Source organism: Manis javanica, chromosome 8 (assembly GCF_040802235.1).
Source record: "Manis javanica isolate MJ-LG chromosome 8, MJ_LKY, whole genome shotgun sequence".
Taxonomy (NCBI): domain Eukaryota; kingdom Metazoa; phylum Chordata; class Mammalia; order Pholidota; family Manidae; genus Manis; species Manis javanica.
In genome coordinates, this window is record NC_133163.1 from 25,898,307 (window position 1) to 25,919,214 (window position 20,908).

At 38.2% G+C, this 20,908-nt stretch overlaps 2 protein-coding genes across 19 annotated transcripts in view; one reads left to right on the plus strand and one right to left on the minus strand.

The window, feature by feature from the left end:
• Positions 1-18,982, plus strand: part of TGFB3 (transforming growth factor beta 3) — a 47,685-nt gene extending 28,703 nt beyond the window's left edge. The window contains exon 8 of one of the 2 annotated variants that reach the window (XM_073242116.1): positions 18,360-18,982. In XM_073242116.1, the coding sequence (XP_073098217.1) occupies positions 18,360-18,367 (8 nt within the window). In that variant the 3' untranslated portion in view covers positions 18,368-18,982. Of the gene's footprint in view, positions 1-1,826; positions 6,671-18,359 lie in introns of those variants that run through there. The other variant, XM_073242115.1, reaches the window with a different exon arrangement.
• The window catches only part of TTLL5 (tubulin tyrosine ligase like 5), a 414,761-nt gene that overhangs the window by 141,414 nt on the left and 252,439 nt on the right, over positions 1-20,908 (minus strand). For 14 of the 17 annotated variants that reach the window (XM_073242099.1, XM_073242106.1, XM_037023549.2 and 11 more), the window contains one exon: positions 710-1,377. The exons of 1 other annotated variant lie outside the window; for it this stretch is intronic. In XM_073242099.1, coding sequence (XP_073098200.1) covers positions 1,297-1,377 — 81 coding nt within the window. In that variant the 3' untranslated portion in view covers positions 710-1,296. Of the gene's footprint in view, positions 1-709; positions 1,378-15,670; positions 16,773-20,908 lie in introns of those variants that run through there. 2 more of the 17 variants (XM_073242101.1, XM_073242104.1) reach the window with 2 other exon arrangements.

The following is a 20,908-nucleotide window of genomic DNA, read 5'->3' on the forward strand; positions in this document are numbered from 1 at the left end:
TAACCAGAAGTCCCAGGAATATCTGGAATACATTCTCTCTTCTCTCTTGCAACTGATAGACTTCATTCCTCACAAAACCAAAATGTTTCAGTGTGCTCAAATCTGTTTTCGTTCACTGAGAAGGCAATAAAGTCTCTTTTTTCTCTGCCTTTTTGGGTGTCATTTTTCCTCCAGGAAAAGGACAATGCTGAGTCTATAGCACCTTGTTGTAGAAACCCCAGACACTGGGTTCACACCCAATAACACCCTAGGCAGCTAAATCAATCCTTTGGTGGGCTCTGCAGCCCACCTTTAAACCTTTTCTCCACTAGAAGCCAGAGAAAGGACCTAGGAATGCTAAGGAAGCGAGAGAGCAGAGGTCAAGCAGAAAGCAAACAGAGGCTATGCGGCATCAGTCCAATGCACTGTTTCAGTGAAGAGTGCGCAGTTGGATGGACGCACAGGCCGCCAGCAGGCCTGCCTGCTGTGGCCTGATCATGGGGACGTTTGCACACACCAGCTTCCCAGGTGCAGGCGCTGCCCTTAGGGGACAGCCTGCACCCACCATCTGTTGAAACCAAATGTAAGAATAAAGCATGTCTTTAGAGTTCACATTTCTAAAATGAAGCTTAAAAAATTGCCCAGCCATGAAATAAAATGAGAATTTGATCCCATTTCAGTTTTTGTGAATACTGATTGTTGGGAAATTAGTAAATGGAAAAAAAGAAAATAAAAATAGAATTACTTTATTATTAGAAATCAGTAATTGCAAAGGGGGCCTTTGCTGTGGCTTCTGTGGTCAGCAGCATACTAACTTCTCTCCTCTCTGGGCAACTTACCCTGTAAGCATCCCCCTTCCCGTCAGACCCTCTGAAAAGGCAAGAACAGCTTTGGTAGATAATGTTGTGGGGATTTTAGTCATGTAGGCAGTAAAGCTTAATACTGCAATCTGGAAAAGAAGAGGAAGCAAAATGCAAATAGCCAAAGAGCCTGTTTTATATCATCTCTGTGTGGTAGCAGGAGAGGGACAGAGAAGACCTACTACGCAGGCGGGGAAGGGGGGAAAGGGGTAAAAGATACACATGTGCTCTGATGGGGTATATAATTCATCAGTTCAATGTCCCCATTGCTAAGTTCCATCAACACCCAGCTGATGTGATTTTCTGTCGTCTCAGTAAAAATCTGGATTGGCTGACAGGTAACAAACTGCTGCCACATCAGCTCAAAGGCTCTGGGGACCGAGGCAGCAAAAATATACTCTGGCCGCCCTGCTGCACTGCTGGGTGCCTCCCCCACTGCTGGGTGCCTCCCCCTCCGTCACGCACCCAGGAGCAATGGGACTAGTGAACAGGTTCTTCCTCCGCGGGTTTGCAGTTCATCTTTCTGTGTGCGTAGGAGCTGAAAAAAGAGAAAATCAAGCACTAAGTGTCTGAAATAAGAGTGTGGGCTTTTATTTTATTATATTTTATTTATTTTTTGCAATTTTCCCCAAACTTTTTATTTTGAAAACTTTCAAGCCTACAGAAAAGTTAGACGACTAGCACAAAGAACTCCCATGTACCCCTTCCCTTGATGCACAAACACCTAACATTTGGCCACTTTAGCTTCCTTTCTCTTTTCCTCTCTCTGATCATTTCAAAGTAACTTGCAGACATCACTACACTATATTCCTAACTACTTAATCCCTAACTCCTAAGAAAAAGAAACTTTCCCTGCAAAACCCAACTCCATGATCATAGTCAAGAAATTTAACATTGATATAATACTATTTAATACTCACTTTCTATAAAAATATTCAAAGAACAATTCTAGGGAAGAAAAAGTGTCTTTTCCTCTACCCATCTTAGGCTCTCCAGCTGGAGCCCCGTAGATTAGACTGGCCACAGACGGACCAAGAAGAGAAAAGCAAACAGAAGTGTATTAACACGTCTGTCGTGTATGTAACACCTGGGAGTGCCCAACAGTGAGTAATCTAAAGGGGTGGTTAGAACTCGGGCTTGAATCTCAGGCCAAACAGAGGGAAAGGGGCTTTGGGCTTTTAGGCAGGGGAGGCAAATTATGAGAACCTGACCAAGACAAGTATGGAAAACGAGGGTTGCTTAGTAGGATTTGTTTTGCAAATTTAAGTCAGTGCCTTCTCCTTGGCTAAGAATCCAAAGAGAGACTTCCTCTTTCTGGTACTGGAAGTGGGAGACATCTTTACAAATGGAAATTTCCTTTTTTTTTCACAAAAGGAAAACAAGTGCCCTGTTTTTAGAGCTTTTCCTGAATCTGCCATTAGTTCAAAATAATCCATATGCCAAAAAGGCATATTTTGGGGTGGCATATTCTGGTACCTTTCACAGCCAGCAATCAAACTTTACCAGGTGTCCCAAAAATGAGGTTTAGAGATTTTTTTACATCTCCTCTTAATTTAGGATCCAGTGTGGGAACATGTACTGCATTTAACTGTCAGTAGCTATAGTTTCATTTAATCTTCAGTTTGTTGCCTGCACCTGCTGCCCTGCCTTATTTCCTTTTAACACAGAGTCCAGTTCTGTTGTTTTGTAGACTGTATCAGAATTAAATTCAGTTTAACTACTCCAGCCGGAGAGCTGTTGTGTCCTTCAGTGCATTATATCAGCAGGTATATATAATAAACAGAGTTTGTTGAACATCAAGAATGTCATGTTTGATTACTTGGCTAAGGTGCTGTGTGCCAGATATCTCCATTTCCTCTTTGCAATTAATAAGCAATCTGTGGGGTAGTGGTACTTAGATATTGTGCAAATCTTGTTTCCTAGCAGTTTTTGCCTATGGTTTCAGTATCCATAGTTCGTACTTCTCTGAATCAGTCATTGAATTGTTGAAGTAACAATGGTTCTCTAGATCAGCCATTCCTTTTATATATATTAGCTGGGATTCTTCTGTAAATAAGAGACTCTCCCAATATTACATGTTGTTGGAAGACCCTGGACTGCTGGATTCTATCTTAACTCAATTTGCTTTAATCCACTGTCATCGTTATTTTTTGGATGCTCAAATTATTCCAGACTTGGCCTGTACAAGTCTGTTTTGTAGGTTCCTAAGTGGTTTTGACTTGTCCCCATGCAGTTTTAAACACTTTCTTACTTTCTGGAACAATAAGCTGATGGTGCAAGCTCACCGTGTGTTTTTTCTGTCCCAAACCTGAAGTTAGCCAGGGAGCCCTGATTCCTCTTAATGGGACTAGTTTTTAGATTACTCTGATTTAATATACAGCATTTTTGCATTTTTTAAATTAAGATTTCATTGATATACACTCTTATGAAGGTTTCACATGAAAAACATTGTGGTTACTACATTCACGCATATTATCAAGTACCCCCCATACCCCATTGAAGTCATTGCCCATCAGTGTAGTGAGATGCCACAGAGTCACTACTTGTCTTCTCCATGCTACATTGTCTTCCCTATGACCCCCCACACACCATGTGTACCAATCGTAATGCCCCTCAATCCCTCCCTCCCCACTCACCTTCCCTCATCCCTCCCTTTTGGTAACCACTAGTCCCTTCTTGGAGTCTGCGAGTCTGCTGCTGTTTTTGTTCCTTCAGTTTTGCTTCATTGTTATACTCCACAAATGAGGGAAATCATTTGGTAATTGTCTTTCTCTGCCTGGCTTATTTCACTGAACATAATACCCTCTAGCTCCATCCATGTTGTTGCAAATGGTAGGACTTATTTTCTTCTTATGGCTGAATAATATTCCATTGTGCATATGTACCACATCTTCTTTATCTATTCATCTACTGATGGACACTTAGGTTGCTTCCCTTATCTTGGCTATTGTAAATAGAGCTGCAATAAACAGGGGTGCATATGTCTTTTTGAATATGAGATCTTGTTTCCTTTGGGTAAATTCCTAGGAGTGAAATTCCTAGGTCAAATGGTATTTCTATTTTTAGATTTTTGAGGAACCTCCATATTGCTTTCCACATGGTTGAACTAATTTACATTCCCGCCAGCATTTTAAATTGTACATTGTAAATTGTACATTCCTTTCTCTGCTTCCTCGCCAGCATTTGTTGTTCCTAGTCTTTTCGATGTTGGCTATCCTAACTGGTGTGAAGTGATATCTCATTGTGGTTTTAAATGGCATTTCCCTGATAATTAGCGATGTGGAGAATCATTTTATGTGCCTGTTGGCCATCTAAATTTTTTCTTTGGAGAAGTGTCCGTTCATATCCTCCACCCATTTTTTAATTGGGTTATTTCTTTTTTGGGTGTTGAGGTGTATGAGTTCTTAATATATTTTAGATGTTAACCCCTGTCGGATATGTCATTTACAAATATATTCTCCCATACTGTAGGATGCCTTTCTGTTCTACTGATGGTGTCCTTTGCTGTACAGAAGCTTTTTAGCTTGATGTAGTCCCATTTGTTCATTTTTGCTTTTGTTTCCCTTAGCTGAGGAGATGCATTCAGGAAAAAGTTGCTCATGTTTATATTCAAGAGATTTTTGCCTGTTTTCTTCTAAGAGTTTTATGGTTTCATGACTTACATTCAGGTCTTTGATCCATTTTTGAGTTTACTTTTGTGTATGGAGTTAGACAATAATCCAGTTTCATTCTCTTACATGTAGCTGTCCAGTTTTGTCAACACCAGTTGTTGAAGAGGCAGTCACTTCCCCTCCTTTATTATATATGAATTGACCATATATGCTTGGGTGTATATCTGGGCTCTCTATTCTGTTCCATTGATCTATGGGTCTGTTCTTGTGCCAGTACCAAATTGTCTTGATTACTGTGGCTTTGTAGTAGAGCTTGAAGTTGGGGAGCATAATCCCCCTAGCTTTATTCTTCCTTCTCAGGATTGCTTTGGATATTCAGGGTCTTTTGTGGTTCCATATGAATTTTAGACTATTTGCTCTAGTTTGTTGAAGAATGACATTGGTATTTTGATAGGGATTGCATTGACTCTGTAGATTGCTTTAGGAAGGATGGCCATTTTGACATTATTTATTCTTCCTATCCATGAGCACAGGATGAATTTCCATTTATTTGGTGTCTTGTTTAATTTCCCTCATGAGTGTCTTGTAGTTTTCTGGGTATAGGTCTTTCATCTCCTTGGTTAGGTTTATTCTTAGGTATTTTATTATTTTTTATGCAATTGTGAATGGAATTGTTTTCCTGATTTCTCTTTCTACTAGTTCATCATTAGTATATAGGAATGCAACAGATTTCTGTGTATTAATTTTGTATCCTGCTACTTTGCTGAATTCAGCTATTAGTTCAGTAGTTTTGGGGTGGATTCTTTAGGGTTTTGTATGTACAATATCATGTCATCTGCAAACAATGACAGTTTAACTTCTTCCTTAGCAGTCTGGATGCGAGTGTGGGCTTTTATTTACTGATAACAGTGTCTGGTTTAGTTAGCATGACTGACGAATAAAGAACTTGTGGCCAATAAAGGAAGTTCACCTTGAAGTAGAAGCTCTTTTATTTTGGCCACTTTTGTTGCAAACCTTTCTGCGGCACCCCCATCTGCTGCTCCTCTTTTGTGTAGTTCTCTTAGTGTCCTGTTTTTCCTTCTTGCTTAAGAACATTTTATCCCTTTTGCTTCTTAAATAGAAGATGCTGTATTAATCTTTTCTAGAAACTCAGGGTCAGCATTATTAGCATTCAATACTGAACTGCATGGAGAAAGTGCTCTTTGTACACTTCTGAGTTTGTCTAAATCTTCCCTCAATGTCAAGCCATCAGATAACTTGCCTTGTGCCTCCTTTCCACCGTCTCCACAATATACACCTACATCCACCAGCCAGTTTAAGAAATGCAGTATTACCATTACCCAAATTCCCCGTGAGACCCTCCCAATTCCTTCCTATCTCCACTATGCTGAAATCTATGTATATTCTTCCTTTGTTTGCTTTTAAAAAAGTTTTATTTACTACATATTCTTATATCCCTAAATACTATATTGTTTAGTTTTATTTCAATGGTTTTGAATTTCATAGTATTACTGTGTCTATTCTTATATGTGATCTCAGCACACAACTTGAAGAACTTCTTTAGATATATACTTAGGAGTGGAATTGCTGGGTCATAAATACTTGCATCTTCAACTCTCTAAAAATAATGCCATGTTCTTTTCCAAAGTGCTCGTACCAATTCATCCCCCACTCTGGAGTGGATGAACGTCCCTGGCTTCTTCTCCTCCTCTGCATGTGGAGAAGTAGTATTGCCTCAGTTTAAAATTTTTGTGAATCAAATGAGTATACCATGGTAGCCTACTGTGGTTTAATTAGCATCTCCCTGATTAGGAATGAGATTGAGGATCTTTTCAAATATCTATTGCACATATACATGTTTTTCTTATGTTAAATGACTGGATACGTATTTTGCTTATTTTACTACTGAGTTGTTGTTTACTGATATTTTTTAAAACAGCTTTATTGTGATACAATTCACATACCATACAATTCACCTATGTAATGTGTATAATTTAGTGGCTTTTAGTATATTCAGAGTTGTGCACCCATCACCACAATCAATTCTAGAACATTTTAACTGAAAGAAAATGAAACCCTATACCTCTTAGCCATTCCCTCCAAACATTTTATCCCTCAGCCCTTGGCAACGACTAATCTACTTTCTGTCTCTTGATTTGCCTAATCTGAACATTTCGTGTAAGTAGAATCCTTTGTGTCTGGTTTTTTTCACTTACTGTAGTGGTCTCAAGGGTCATCCACTTTGCAGCATGTATCAGTACTTATTACTTTTTGTGGCTGAATAGTATTCCATCATGTGAAATACTACATTTTATTTATTTACTTATCAGTTGATGGGTATTTGGGTTGTTTACACCTCTTGACTAGTATTAATAATGCTGCTTAAACATTCAGGTATGCAAGTTGTTTGGATACATGTTCTCATTTCTGTTGGATATATATGTAAGAGTGGAATTGCAGGGTCATATGGTTACTCCATGTTTAATGGTGTAATGACCTGTCAAATTGTTTTACAAAGCAGTTGCACCATTTTACAGCTCCACCAGCAGTGTATAAAGGTTCTAATTTCTCCAATCCTCACCAACACTTGATACTGTGTTCTTGATTACAGCCATCCTGGTAGGTGTAAAATGGTTTTAATTTACATTTCCAAGTGGCTAATGATGAGAATCTTGTCATGTGCTTATTGGCATTGTATATCTTCTTTGGAGAAATGTCTGTTCAGATCCTTTGCCCATTTAAAAACCTGAGTAGTCTTTTTATTACTGAGTTGCAAGACTTCCCTATATATTCTAGATACAACATCCTTATCACACATATGATTTGCAAATATTTTTCCCATTCTGTGTGTTGTCATTTCACTTCCTTGATAGTGTCCTTTGAAGCACAAAATTTAAAAATTTTGATGATGTCCAGTTTGTCTATTCTTTTTTGTTGTTGTTTATGCTTTTGATGTCATATTAAAGAAGCTGCTTATAGATTTTTAAAATCCTTTGCTTACTATCTGGATATTAACTTTTTGGTTACAAACACTTTCACCTGGTGTGACTTGTCTCTTCTGTCTTTATCTTTTTTTTTAAAGATGTTGTTTCAAGATTTATTCATTTATAAGGAAAGTCCTACTCAGAGATGAAAATTAGATCAAATCTAGATACACATTTAACAAGTGACCTTTTCATAAAATGATTTTAAGTGTTCAGACTTCAAAAAAATCCACCATAAAAATGCTTTAAAAAAATTTAAAAACCTTACTGAAAGTAAAAAATTTTAAACATACATAGAATGTCTAAGACACTACTATGTTCCCACCATCTAGCTTTAATAATTATCAACATTGTACCATTTTAAGTTCATCTCTCTCCCTGTGTTTTTTTTTCCTAAAATACTTCAAAGCAAACTGAAGATAACACATTATCTCACCCATAAATACTTCACAATGTATCTCTACTGGATAAGGACTTAAGGAAAACAAACAAAAAGCCCACAATATCTTTATGGTGTCTTAGAATAGAAGCTCTTAATTTGAACAAAGTCAAATTTATCAATTTGTACTTTTACAGTCTGTACTTTGGGGATCTAATTTAAGAAATCCTTTCCTTTCACTGTGGTCAAGATGATACTGAATATTGTTCTAAAATGTCTCATAAAAGAAGGACACTTTTGCCTTTCATACTTAAGTCTTTAATCCAACCTAAAATTGTGTATAGTGCACAAGTCTAATTTCATTTTTCTCACACAATAACTAATTGTCCTAGCATTATTTATTGAAAATTCCATCCTTTCCTCCTTTAACTTCAGTGCCTCTCTGTCATAAACTGTTTGCATATGAGGGACAAGTTTTAGATTTTTCTATTCTGTACCAACACCATGCTCTCTTCAGTACTTTAACTTGGTAACAGTCTTGATAACAGTTGTTGGTATCTGGTAAGACAAGCCACACATGGCCCCTTATCTCTCACTCCCATTCTTTAGGAGTATAAAGGTGATTCCATGTAAATTTTAGAATCAGCTTGTCAAATTAAATAAACCATGACTACCCTCTCAAAATCTATAGATGATTTTGGGGAGAACCGACATCTTTACCAAACTGACTTCTAATCTATGAACATGTCTATCTCTCCATTAATTTGCCTTTTTTAAAGAAGTGACTCTCAGTAAGGTTTTATAATTTTTTAAAATAATAGGTCTTACATATCTTTTGTTAGATTTTTCCCTAGATACATTATATTTTTGATGATTATACCTTTGGTACAAAGGGCATCTTTTCTACAATCACACGCTCTGTTTGTTGCTGATATACAGCAATGTAATTAAACTATCTTAAAAGCTAATAATTTATTTGAACATTCTTTTGACTTTCCAGTCAGACAGATACGTTATCCAAGAATAACAACATACCTGCTTCTTCCTTTCTGATTTCTTTTCCTTGTTCTACTCTGCTGACTACGACTTCTAGCACAGCACTCAACACAAGTGATGGGCTCCCCTGTCTTACTCTTTATCTTACGGGGAAAGCTTTCAAAGTTTCCCAATTAATAGAAAGATGGTCACTGTTATTCCTTTGTAGATATACTTTATTAATAATAAGTTAGCTAGTAACTTTTTTAAAGTCAAGAAGATATTCAACGCTATTAAATGCTTATTCTGTTGGCAGCAGACTCACAGACTCCAAGAAGGGACTAGTGGTTACCAAAGGGGAGGGGTGTGGGAGGGCGGGAGGGGAGGGAGGGAGAAGGGGACTGAGGGGTGTTATGTTTGGTACACATGGTGTGGGGGATCACGGGGAGAACAGTGTAGCACAGAGAAGGCACATAGTGGATCTCCGGCACCTTGCTGCACTGATGGACAGTGACTGCATTGGGGTATGGGCGGGGACTTGATAATATGGGTAAATGTAGTAACCACATTGTTTTTTTCATGAGAAATCTTCATAAAAGTGTATATCAATCATACCTTAATAAAAAATTTAAAAAAAATTATTCTGTGTCCTTTGAGAGAAGCATATGATTTTTCTCCCCTTCAATCTGTTATTGTAGTAAATTACATTGGTCAATTTTTAAATATTAATCACTGAATCTCTGGGGTAAACCTAACTTGATCATGATGCATTGTCTTTTTTGACTCAGTTTTATTCAGAATTTGACTAATGTTTTACTCAGAAAATTTTCCATTTATATCCACCATTAAGAGGATTTTAGAATTTTTTGAGGTGACAACATATCCACTTCTGGTTGACCACTGTCCCCAACTCTACTGCTACTACTTTGCTCCTGCCTGATGTAGCAGCCACAGAGATCTTGTTAAATCCAAAATCAGCTCATGCACTCCTCTGGCCAGATCCTCCTGATGGCTCCCACTTCAGAAGTGCCAGTCTTTTCCCTGTCCCATTGGGTCCTTCATGACCTGGTCCCTCATCATCTCTGACTCTCATCTATTCCCACTCTCCTCTTGGCTCCTGCACTGCAGCCCCACTGGCCTGCTTGTATTTCCTGAACACAGCAGCCATGATACCCATTCAAGCCATGTGCTCATGCTGTTCCTTCTTCCTGGAATTTCCTTGCCCACCTCCGGCTCATTCCCTCACTGCCTCAGGACTGCACTCAATGCCACTCTTACTGACTTTATTTAGAATAGTGACTTTCCTCATTCTCCGACTTCTTTCACAGCTTTATTTTTTTTCTCTAGAACACTCACCACTATCTAATGTACTATTTGTGTTATTTATTTGGTTTGTTGTCTCTCTCTCTCTATTAGGGATTTTGGGCTGCTTTTTTCACTGCTCTGTGCTGTGTGCCTTGTGCCTAAAGTAGTGTCTAGCACATAGCAGATGCTCAGTAAATATTTGTTGAATGAATCTGCCTTTGATTTTAACTGGACATTTAGAGCACTCTTATTTTTGTAATTACTAATATTTTTATTTCTACAGTCTTAAGTTGTACTTTCTATATTCCACTTTACTCTTTTCTTTTCCTCTTAACGTGTTTATTTTTTTTCTCATTTCATTTTCCCTCTACTACTTTGGAAGTTTCATATTTCTATTCCTTTAGTAGTTATTCTTTTTCATGATCACATTTGTATATATTAACTATATAAAGCTGAAGGTTAATCAATATCTACTTTTCCACTGCCTACTATCAAGTTAGACCACTGTCACTCTGATCATATCCTCCTCCTTGATTCGTATAATATTGGTGCTGGATATTTTCATTCCTTCACTTTCCCCTCCTTTTTTTTACCTGATTAAAACATTACCACTTCATTGGTTATTATGCTTATATTTTCCCATATTTTTACATATTCTTTGCTCATAATTCTTCCTTGCATCTCAAACCTTTTCCCAGTGTCATCTTCCTCTGTTCAAAATTCATTCTTTACAATTTTTAAACTAGTAACAAATTCTTTCTGGTTTTATGTGTTGGAAAGTGTCTTTATTTCATCCTCATCCTTAGAAGAATTTTTGCCTAAAATACATTTCTGGTTTGGTAATTCTTTTCTTTCACCAATGGCAACATTACCCTGTATTTTGGTTTCCACTATTGCTGTCAAGAAGCATGCTGTCAAACTGGCAAACCTTCAGCAAGCCTTCTTTTCTCCCTATTCTGCTTTTAACATCTTTTGTCTTTAGTAGTCCCAAGTTTCCATATGTATGTCTAGATGTGGCTTTCTTTTGATTCACTGCAATTTGTGGATCTTTTATTAGTTTTGGAAAGTTTTTAGCTATTATCTCTTCAAATGTTGCTCTCTCAATCCCCCCCCACCAAGAAATCCAATTAGATATCCATTAGACTTGGTTTTTCACTACTTTTTTCTTTCTGTGCTGCATTCCAGATAATTTCTTCAAGCTCATGAAACCTCTCTTCAGCTAGTTCTAATCAGCAGCTAAACCCATCCACTGATTTTTAAAACTTAATTATTATATATTTTTTCAATTCTAAAAGTGCTACTTAGTTCTTTTTCAAATATGCTTGGTTCATAATTTTAATGTCATCGTTCTACTCATACTTCTATTCCTTCAATTTCTCTAAACATAAAGAGAAATTTTATTTTTTATTGTATGTCTAGTAATTTCTATATCTTAGTCTTCGTAGGCCTAATACTGTTATCTATTACTTTTGCTGGCTTTTGCTTTTGGTGCCAGGTTTCCTTATTTATTTTGTGATTTTAAACTGTGATCTTACAGTTCTTAGAACTTTACCTGTAAGAATTATTTGAAGTTTGAGGTGAAAGAGGATTCCTCAGAAAAAAAAATATGCATATGGTTCTGTTAGGTGCCTGGGGCCACTACTAGCTTCGGACCACCTTAAACTTAATTCTCAAGTTGATGTTTTTCAGAGCACTGGGAACATGAATCCATGCCCAGGCTTATGTGAGGGCCAGATTGTGGTTATTAAATGATCAGGGAATACTCAGCACCAAGTTTCAAATAGGCAATTTTCCTTCAGTGCCTGACAGGGTAGAGGTAAAGGAGGAGGAGAGGATTGATTTCTGGCTGACCTTTACATGGAGAATATAGTCCTTTGGGGTCCCATCTTTATGTGAAGGGTCTCCAGTTAGACTTTCCACCTTGGGGTTGGTCTGCTGTCCCTTACACCTGCCATAATTCTGCTCCAGAGCTGCTTCATTACCCACACCTGCCTGGTGACCCTGTGGTGGGGTCATAAGGGCAGGAAAGGTACACAGGACAACAATGTTACTGTCTTTTCCCTCCACTGCCTCTACGGCCATGATCACAACAGCCCAGCTCTTTTGTCTGTAGGACTTTTGAAACACCAGCCATTAAAGTTAACCTATCTTCTTTTTTGCTTTCATGTCCTGGATCGTAAATTCTATTTTTTCTTTGTGTCAAATGTCTATGGATAATATGATATTTATACACTTGGCATTTTTCAAATCCAAGTTACATCTTAGTACATTAGTTCTAAAGTCAACAAGCAACATAAACATAAAATATCATCAGAATTACTCTTAAAAATCTTAAAGCCCCTGTAAAATACATTATACTGGTTTGGTAACTACCAGAGTCCAACAAACCCAATTTTTCTCCCAGCCTGCAGCTCTTCCATTAGCACCAGAGTAAAGTAACTGGCTTGTATTACTTTTTTTTTTGTATCATTAATCTACAATTACATGAAGAACATTATGTTTACTAGGCTTCCCCCTTCACCAAGTCCCCCCACATACCCCTTCACAGTCACTGTCCACCTGCATAGTAAGATGCTGTAAAATCACTACTTGTCTTCCCCGTGTTGCACAGCCCTCCCCGTGCCCCCCACGCACTATACATGCTAATCGTAATGCCCTCTTTCTTTTTCCCCGCCCTCATCCCTTCCTTCCCACCCATCCTCCCCAGTCCCTTTCCCTTTGGTAACTGTTAGTCCATTCTTGGGTTCTGTGATTCTGCTGCTGTTTTATTCCTTCAGTTTTCCTTTGTTCTTATACTCCGCATATGAGTGAAATCATTTGGTACTTGTCTTTCTCCGCCTGGCTTATTTCATGGAGCATATTACCCTCTAGCTCCATCCATGTTGTTGTGAATGGTAGGATCTGTTTTTTCTTATGGCTGAGTAATATTCCATTGTGTATATGTACCACATCTTCTTTATCCATTCATCTACTGATGGGCATTTAGGTTGCTTCCATATCTTGGCTATTGTAAACAGTGCAGCAATAAACATAGGGGTGCATCTGTCTTTTTCAAACTGGAGTGCTGCATTCTTAGGGTAAATTCCTAGAAGTAGAATTCCTGAGTCAAGTGGTATTTCTATTTTGAGCGTTCTGGGGAACCTGCATATTGCTTTCCACAATGGTTGAACTAATTTACATAACCACCAGCAATGTAGGAGGGTTCTCCTTTCTCCACAACCTCGCCAACATTTGTTGTTGTTTGTCTTTTCGATGATGGCGATCCTTACTGGTGTGAGGTGATATCTCTGGCTTGTATTACTTTAACACAACGAATAAAAATATTTTTAAACACTGTGATTGACACTTGCCAACATGAAACACACTAGGAGAGGCACCTAGCAATAGAGAACTGCCGGGAGAACAGCAGATTCACATTCCATGCTCACTCTGAGGAATGGTGAACAGACTTTCCTAAACCTCTTAAAATCATTGTTTCTTTCACTTTTTTTTGAAGAGTGGAGGACTTTGTCTTGCATCTGTTGCTTGTTTCCTCTGCTACACTGTTTTAAGCGCAGAGAACACATCAAATCTTGACTTGAGTGCCCAGTATTTTGCCATGCAAGTATTTATATGGGGCTTCTTGGTAAACATTCAACTGGCTGATGTGGGAAATGATCTATAGTGTTTCCCATAGCTAGAGAAAGACTTCCAACTAATAGTACAAACTATACTTCTGCACACAGCAAAGGGCCTGGTGTGTTATGGGGCAATCCGTGCTCCAGATGAGTGCTCCTGCCACGCACCTGCTGTATGATGGTAAGAGATGCAAATTGTCAATGAGATCATCTGACTCATGGCTTTTCCAGTTCAGAAAACACAGAGAATTCATCATGACATGCATGCCAATAAAGAAGGCCCAGACCTCAAACAACATGCACATATAACAAGTTATTTTTCTCCCTCCAAGATGATAAGAGAAATAAAATTAGAAACTTAATTTATAGCAGTTACCTAAACCAAAGACTTTACGAATTATGCTTCTTTGATTTGTCTCTAAGGCCTTTCCAACTGATCAGGGTGGCCCTGGTATTATCTTCTGGCAACATTCTGGTATAAGATAAGAGAGTGAATGAATCAATTTATTTATGTTCTGAGTGACATGAGGAGAAAGGACAGCTGGGGAGTGAGGGCCAACCTGCTGGCCCCTCACCTTTCTGGGCACAGCTCCAGTATGTAGGAATGAGCAACACAGCCACAAGAGCATCAGATCCATTTCACGAAACCCTGTCTGGGTGACACAAAGGCGCCGGGCACAGCTGCAAGGGCTTGTTCAGAGCAAAAGCAGCCCCTTACGAACTCTGAAATGCAGCCACATGGGAGAAGGGAGCTGGCTGACCACAGCAGCACCAGGGAGCTCTCCTACCTTCCCAGAAGTCTTTCTCAATTTCTAATGAACAAACATAGGCCCTTAGTTCAACTCTTAGATGCTAAGACCAGCAAGGGCTCCAGTGTCCGTCTATGGGGGAGATTTACTTTCCACTTGCAAATGAGTGTTGAATAGTTTTCATAAAGTGCTATGTTAAGGAATTCTACTGCAAAGAACTAAAGTCACATATATATTAAGCTTAATTCTTCTATGAAAAATGTACGTAACTCATTTTTTTAAGTATATATAACTTATAAACCAATAAAAACCATGTTTTCCTTATTCTGGTTCATTTTCTTATTACAACAAAGCAGTTAGATGGGCATGATAAAATTACATCATGGAATAGAATGATATAAATCTATTTGAACAACTTTCAAATGTTGCTCATTGAAAAGTGTTTCTTTTTGTAACTACACTTATATAGTATCGGAAGTGTAGACCATTTAATGTTAGTAGAGAGGTTTTTTCTTTTTTTGCATAGGGATACTTAATAACTTCCCTTTTATGAAAAATTAAAAATTTAAAAGCTGATCTAAATCAAATTTCTTGGGATCTAATTCTATGATCTATCTGGTTTTGAGGAATAATCTAAGCATATCTGATTATATGTATGTTAAATACATGCTTATATATAAGATATATATATGTGTGTGTACATGCTTATACATAAAGTGTAGATTTATAAAATACATCACTAAATCATTAACAGGAAACTAATTTCACAAAACGTTTCTTTACTGTCTTAAAAGGATTATTTTCTTTCTAGAGAGTTCTAGTAATGAGTGATAGAGTACACAGGCTGTGGGCTTAAACCTGTTTTCTGCTATTTATTAGCCTTCTTTGAGATTTAATAATAATGATTACTGGTTTCTGACTGTAGGACAGATATATGCTCACTGTAGAAGAATCTTTGGTGGGATGTAAGAATCAATTTTTATATAGTTTTGAGTTCAAAAGAACTGATATATGAAGGGGTTTTGTCTATTATAGAATGATCATATTTAGCCTGATAAAAATTCAGTCTTGTTCCTCCTAGAGTAGATGCAACATTAATTCAGAAAGGGCACTGGATACCAGTTCTTTGCCTAAAGATCAAGAGAACAGCTGACTTTCAGTTACTTGAGGAAGGAAAATGAAGGGACCCCAGACCAAGGACTTTAAAATTTCTGTTTTACTGCAACACACAGTAAAAAATGCACCTTATATGTACACATACATAAATATCTTTATGACTTAAACAAAAGTGTCATGAAATATATGTTCTTACTTTTATTACAGATGGACCTTGGTATTTTTCTTTCTATTCCATTCTGTTCCATTATGGGGATGGGAGGGAAGGGGGAGAAATGACAGTCATGACCGGTGGTGTGCTGGTAAATGTTTGACAACTGGTTCTCTGTGGTAAGACAAACAAAGGCCCCAACTTTGTGCTGCTGGCTGACTTCCATCACAGCCAAGCTCTGTGACCCGTATGCAGGTACTGAAGGCGGAACTGGGAAGGGCCATGCACCACTGGCTCTTGTGAGCCTGGCTGTGACCCGCTACCTGATTTGAAGATCCACTGTTAGGTCATGACCCACAGCTTAAAAAACAGTGTTCTAGACTACAGACAATCAAACTACTTAGTAGTTCACAGGAGGGGGAGAGGGGCGAGTAGATATTGCTTCCTGGAGGTAGTGAATGAGAACGAGGTGCTGCCTGGGTACCAGTAGGGAGCACCTCATGCCCACTCTGCCTTGGGCATCTCTTAACTACTCTGCCTTCAGCTTCCCAAAACTGATTGTTTGGGGAAAGTGGGTGGCACCTAGCTGTAACCTTAAGAAAACCACAATCTCTCAGAGCTTCAGTTTCTTTCTTGTTATATAGGAGTAACAAGTGAATACTCCACTGGACTGTTGAAAGGACCAAATGAGATAATCCACGTGAGGCATTCTGAAAATTATACAGGACTCTGTAGGGCAGTATTCATATGAAATGATTCAATTTAACAAAATCTTATTCACACGCAATTAAAAAATATCATCTGTCTTAACATCAGAGCTCACTGATCATTTCCAATCCTCTTGACTCTCTCCTCTGTGGGGTTCTGAGATTCTGAAATATCCAGGTGCCTCTTGAGGCTGTTCCTTGGCCTGCTCCGCTGGTTCCTTTTTCTCCTTTGCACTTTGCTGCTCTTAGTCTTCCCTCGGAGCATCTGTCCATGCACAGCTTTAACAGGTGGCTCTATGAAGATGACTGCTAATATCTACATCTGGCTCTGATTTCTCCCTGGATTTTGAGAAGACTTTTCTGAGTTTAATGTTCAGTCATCACATCAAATTTGATTTCTAAAATACAGACAATATTATCTGTCTCACTCACCCACAATACTAGGTGCAATAATTCTGTTAATGACATATGTATATCTCAGTTTACCAGGGTTTAAAGAACTTATGACCACCTCAAACATTAGGGTGGCTACTATCAAAAAGAGAAAATAACAAATGTTGGTGAGGATTCAGAGAAAGGGAACCCTTGTGCACTGCTGGAATGTAAAACGGTGCAGCCACTATGGAAAATAGTATGATGGTTCCTCAAAAGATAAGAGAGAGAGTTACCATACAATTCAGCAGCTCTCCTTCTGTGTATATACCCAAAAGAACCGAGAGCAGACTTGAACAGATATCTGTACACCTTGTTCACCACATCACTATTCACAGTAGTCAAAAGGTGGAAGCAACTCAAGTATCCATCGACAGATGCATGGATAAACAAAATGTGGTATAGACATACAATGCATATTACAGCTTTATAGGAAGGAAATTCTGACACATCCTCCAAAATGGATGAGCCCTGAAGACATTATGCAGAAGTAAAATAAGCCAGTCACAAAAAGACACTATATGATTCCACTTGTATGCGACACCTAGAAGAGAGACAAATTCAGAGAGACAGAAAGGAGAATGCTCCTCGCCAGGAAGTGGCTGAGAGCAGAATGGGAAATTAGTGTTTAATGGGTACAGAGTTTCAGTTTTGCATGATGAAAAAGGTTCTGAAGATGGATGGTGGGGTGGTTGCACAGCAATGTAGATGTACTTAATCCATTGAATGATACACTTAAAAATGACTAAAATGGTAAATTTTGTGTTAAGTTTATTTTGCCACAATTTAAAAAAAGGTATTCAATAATAGTAGACATTGATCTATCACTCACTCTGCTCTGGGTACTCTATCAAGTATTTACTGCATGTATTGACTTATTTAACCCAGTATTTGCATAGATGCTAAAAAGCTAAGGGTGGAAAAGTGGGGGAAATCCATTGTTTTTGTCTGCCAAGGATCCCTTCTTATCTGCTGTGGTTTCAGCTCCTTCTACTTCTGCTGGGAAACTGCTGCCCACCTGCTCTATTCCAATCAGGTGATTATGGCCAGACTACAAATGTTAGTCCCATACCCTCTTGATCATAGAAGTTAGCAGGTGATTCAGATTTGACCGAAGTCCCCATCCCTTTGGCCACAGCAATTGCCTTAATAGGTGGTCATAGCATCCAAGCCAAGCCAATCATAACTTGGAATTTATATATATAACACAGAAAGAGGAACACTCTCTATTCTGTGGTCACTAAACTGAAAAGAATAAAGCTGGAGCTGCTCAAACTACACCCCTTAATCTGATCTTGCTACATGGAAAAAAACATATAAATAAGGGAAGAGCGAGGTTAATGAAGCTGTAAAGAGAAATGAAGAGAGATAAAGATAGGAGAAAGAATATGAGGCAGAGAGGGATGGAGAGAAAGAAAGATCTGATCACACTTGGATGGATCCAACTTAATTCTCTCTAGCCATGTGAGTTAACAGATGCATCCTTTTTCTTAGGTGCCTGAGTTGGGACTTGTTAGTGCAACCAAATGTATTCTGGATCCCACCAATGGAGACTCAGACATCAGAGTCATTGAATGAAGGTGAAAGCTGAAGTTCTGAAGATGAAAAAAATAATCAACCCAGAGAGAAAAAAACGACAAACAGAGGAGAAAAATCCCAGGGCAGAACTGACCCAATGTACCCCTCAGAAGCAGGGCCACCCTGAACTTTTCTGAAGCAAAGTGTTAGTCAAGTATTTGGTAGAAAATTAATCTTGAAACTGTGTCCTCTCTACTTTCTAAGAAGAACCAGAAGAAGGAACATCAAGTCTCAGCTAAAAAATGAGGAAGAAACATTCCTTGTGTGATTATTGAAATGATTAAGTGAAAAAAAATTTCCCGTAAAAATGACAACACCCGGGGTACAGCAGGCACTCCACAGAGAGCTGCCATGACTATCATGATTTTTCAAACAATGACAAAAAGAAGAGAGAACTGGAAAACTCAAATTATCCTGTGAGAGAATACAGCATGAATGCAAAGGCTTTATGTAGTAAATTTTGCTACTTCAAAGTCTTTCTCTTTAAGATCTGTGTTTCCATTTTTGTTTCACTAATTAAAGAAGAATATCAAATACAAAAGGGTAGAGTTTAAAAGCATCTTTTTTGGCCCAGACCCGTTTACTGGTTGGTTTGTGAGAGTGTGTGTGTGTCTTTCTCAGAACAATCTATGCATATATAAACTTATATTCCTTCTTGCCTTTTTATATAAAAGGGATCATAACCTAGAGTGGGTTTTTAAATCTTTTACTTGAAATATTATCTCAGAAACTGTTCCATACTAACATAAACCTCTATTTCAGGAGGACTCTTTTAAGTAATCCATAGAAATATTACTGAAATTCTAAAGCACCTTTTTAGTGTGGGTCATCTTGTGAAATCCTCTTAACATCTCTCTCTGGTTTCACAGCTTTTTGATAGGAAAACTGAAATGGGCCCAGTCTGTCATCTTGTTATCATGCAACCAGGAGATAACAGGAAACAGCTTCTTCCTCTCTTAAAACAAAGGGCCACCCAAGGGGGAGTTCTGATGAAGCAGAGGCCAAATTATTGGAACTTAGTATCTGGAGATGTTATAAGCAAGAGGTCTTAGAGTGCCCTGAAAGGTAAAGGGAGAATTTAACCTCCTATTAGCATCATTTAAGAAATCAAAATGAGGGTTAGGAGTGAAAAGAAGATTAACTTTGGTTGGGAATAAGGACAGCTTTCCATATAGACTCTGATCATTAGACAGGCACAAGACCGTTAAGCTAACAATGCTAATTTTAGAGGCTAAAGCTATTGGAAACAGAGTGTACGGACTGAGGAATCAGATATCAGCTCGCTATCACCACAAAGCAGATGTCTTCTGGATCCTTTGAACTAAGACTTGGATTCAACTATCATACATCCTTCTTTTTAAGGTTCTTTCTGTTAGTTCTTGAAAGGCTCTTGAATATGTCTGTTACTTTACATTTACCTTCCAAACTAATCCATACAGCCCACTAATCATTTTTATTAGTCTTCCCTGGATTTTCTAAAATGTACCATTGCACTGGGTATTATGGCTCATTGCGTGTCCATCTCTAACCTACTATCTTTCATCCTTCTTTTTATCTGTTAACAATAAAAGAATGATTAGAGCAGTTTCTGTCAACCTTTTATGACCTATGCTCCACCAGTCAAGATTTTTCAGTTTTATTTTCTGTAGTTTGTTTTATGAAAACTATAAGCTTCTTCTCACTTTCCAAACATAAAATTGTATCATAGTTTGACTATGCTTTTATTTTTAAACTTCAGCTCTCTCCCATGCCCTTTACCCTCACCTACTCTTGAGACGCGTCCAAGGTTGAGGATCACTGTATAAGAAATAGATCTAAGGATTCATTGCACCATTTCTCTTCAGTTTTATCCATAAATACTCTTTTTACCCCCAGAAATTCTGGTCCTAAATGTCAAAATTTTTTATCTTCCAGATCAGAATAGTCTTGGCTTCACAGAATGGTATTTGGTCTGTAGATTTTATCAGTCAGGGTACCTATGTAAGTGATAAGGCTGAATCTATTTTATCATGTAAAAATCGCCAGTTTGTTCATCTCTTATTAAAAACAGAACTAAACTAGTGTGGCAGGCAGCCTTTAAATGGCCTCCTGTAATTCCCGCCTCCTTGTATCCATGCCCTTATGTAATCTGCTCCCTTTGAGTATGGAATGGACTTATTGACTCACTTCTAACAAAGAAAACACAGCAAGAGGTATGGGACATCACTTTCAAGATTAAGGTATAAAAAGACTGTGGCTTCTGCCTCGGATGTTCTCTCACTCTGTTGAGTATTGCTTGCCGGGTGGAGTCAGCTGCCGTGTTGTGAGGCAGCTCTTAGTTTGCTAGGGCTGCCATGACAAAACACCAAAGACCGGGTGGCTTAAACAACAGAAATTTACTCTCTGTTCAAGGTGTCAACAGGTTTGGTTCCTTCTGAGGCCATGTTACTTGATTTGCAGATGGCCACATTCTCCTTGTGTCCTCA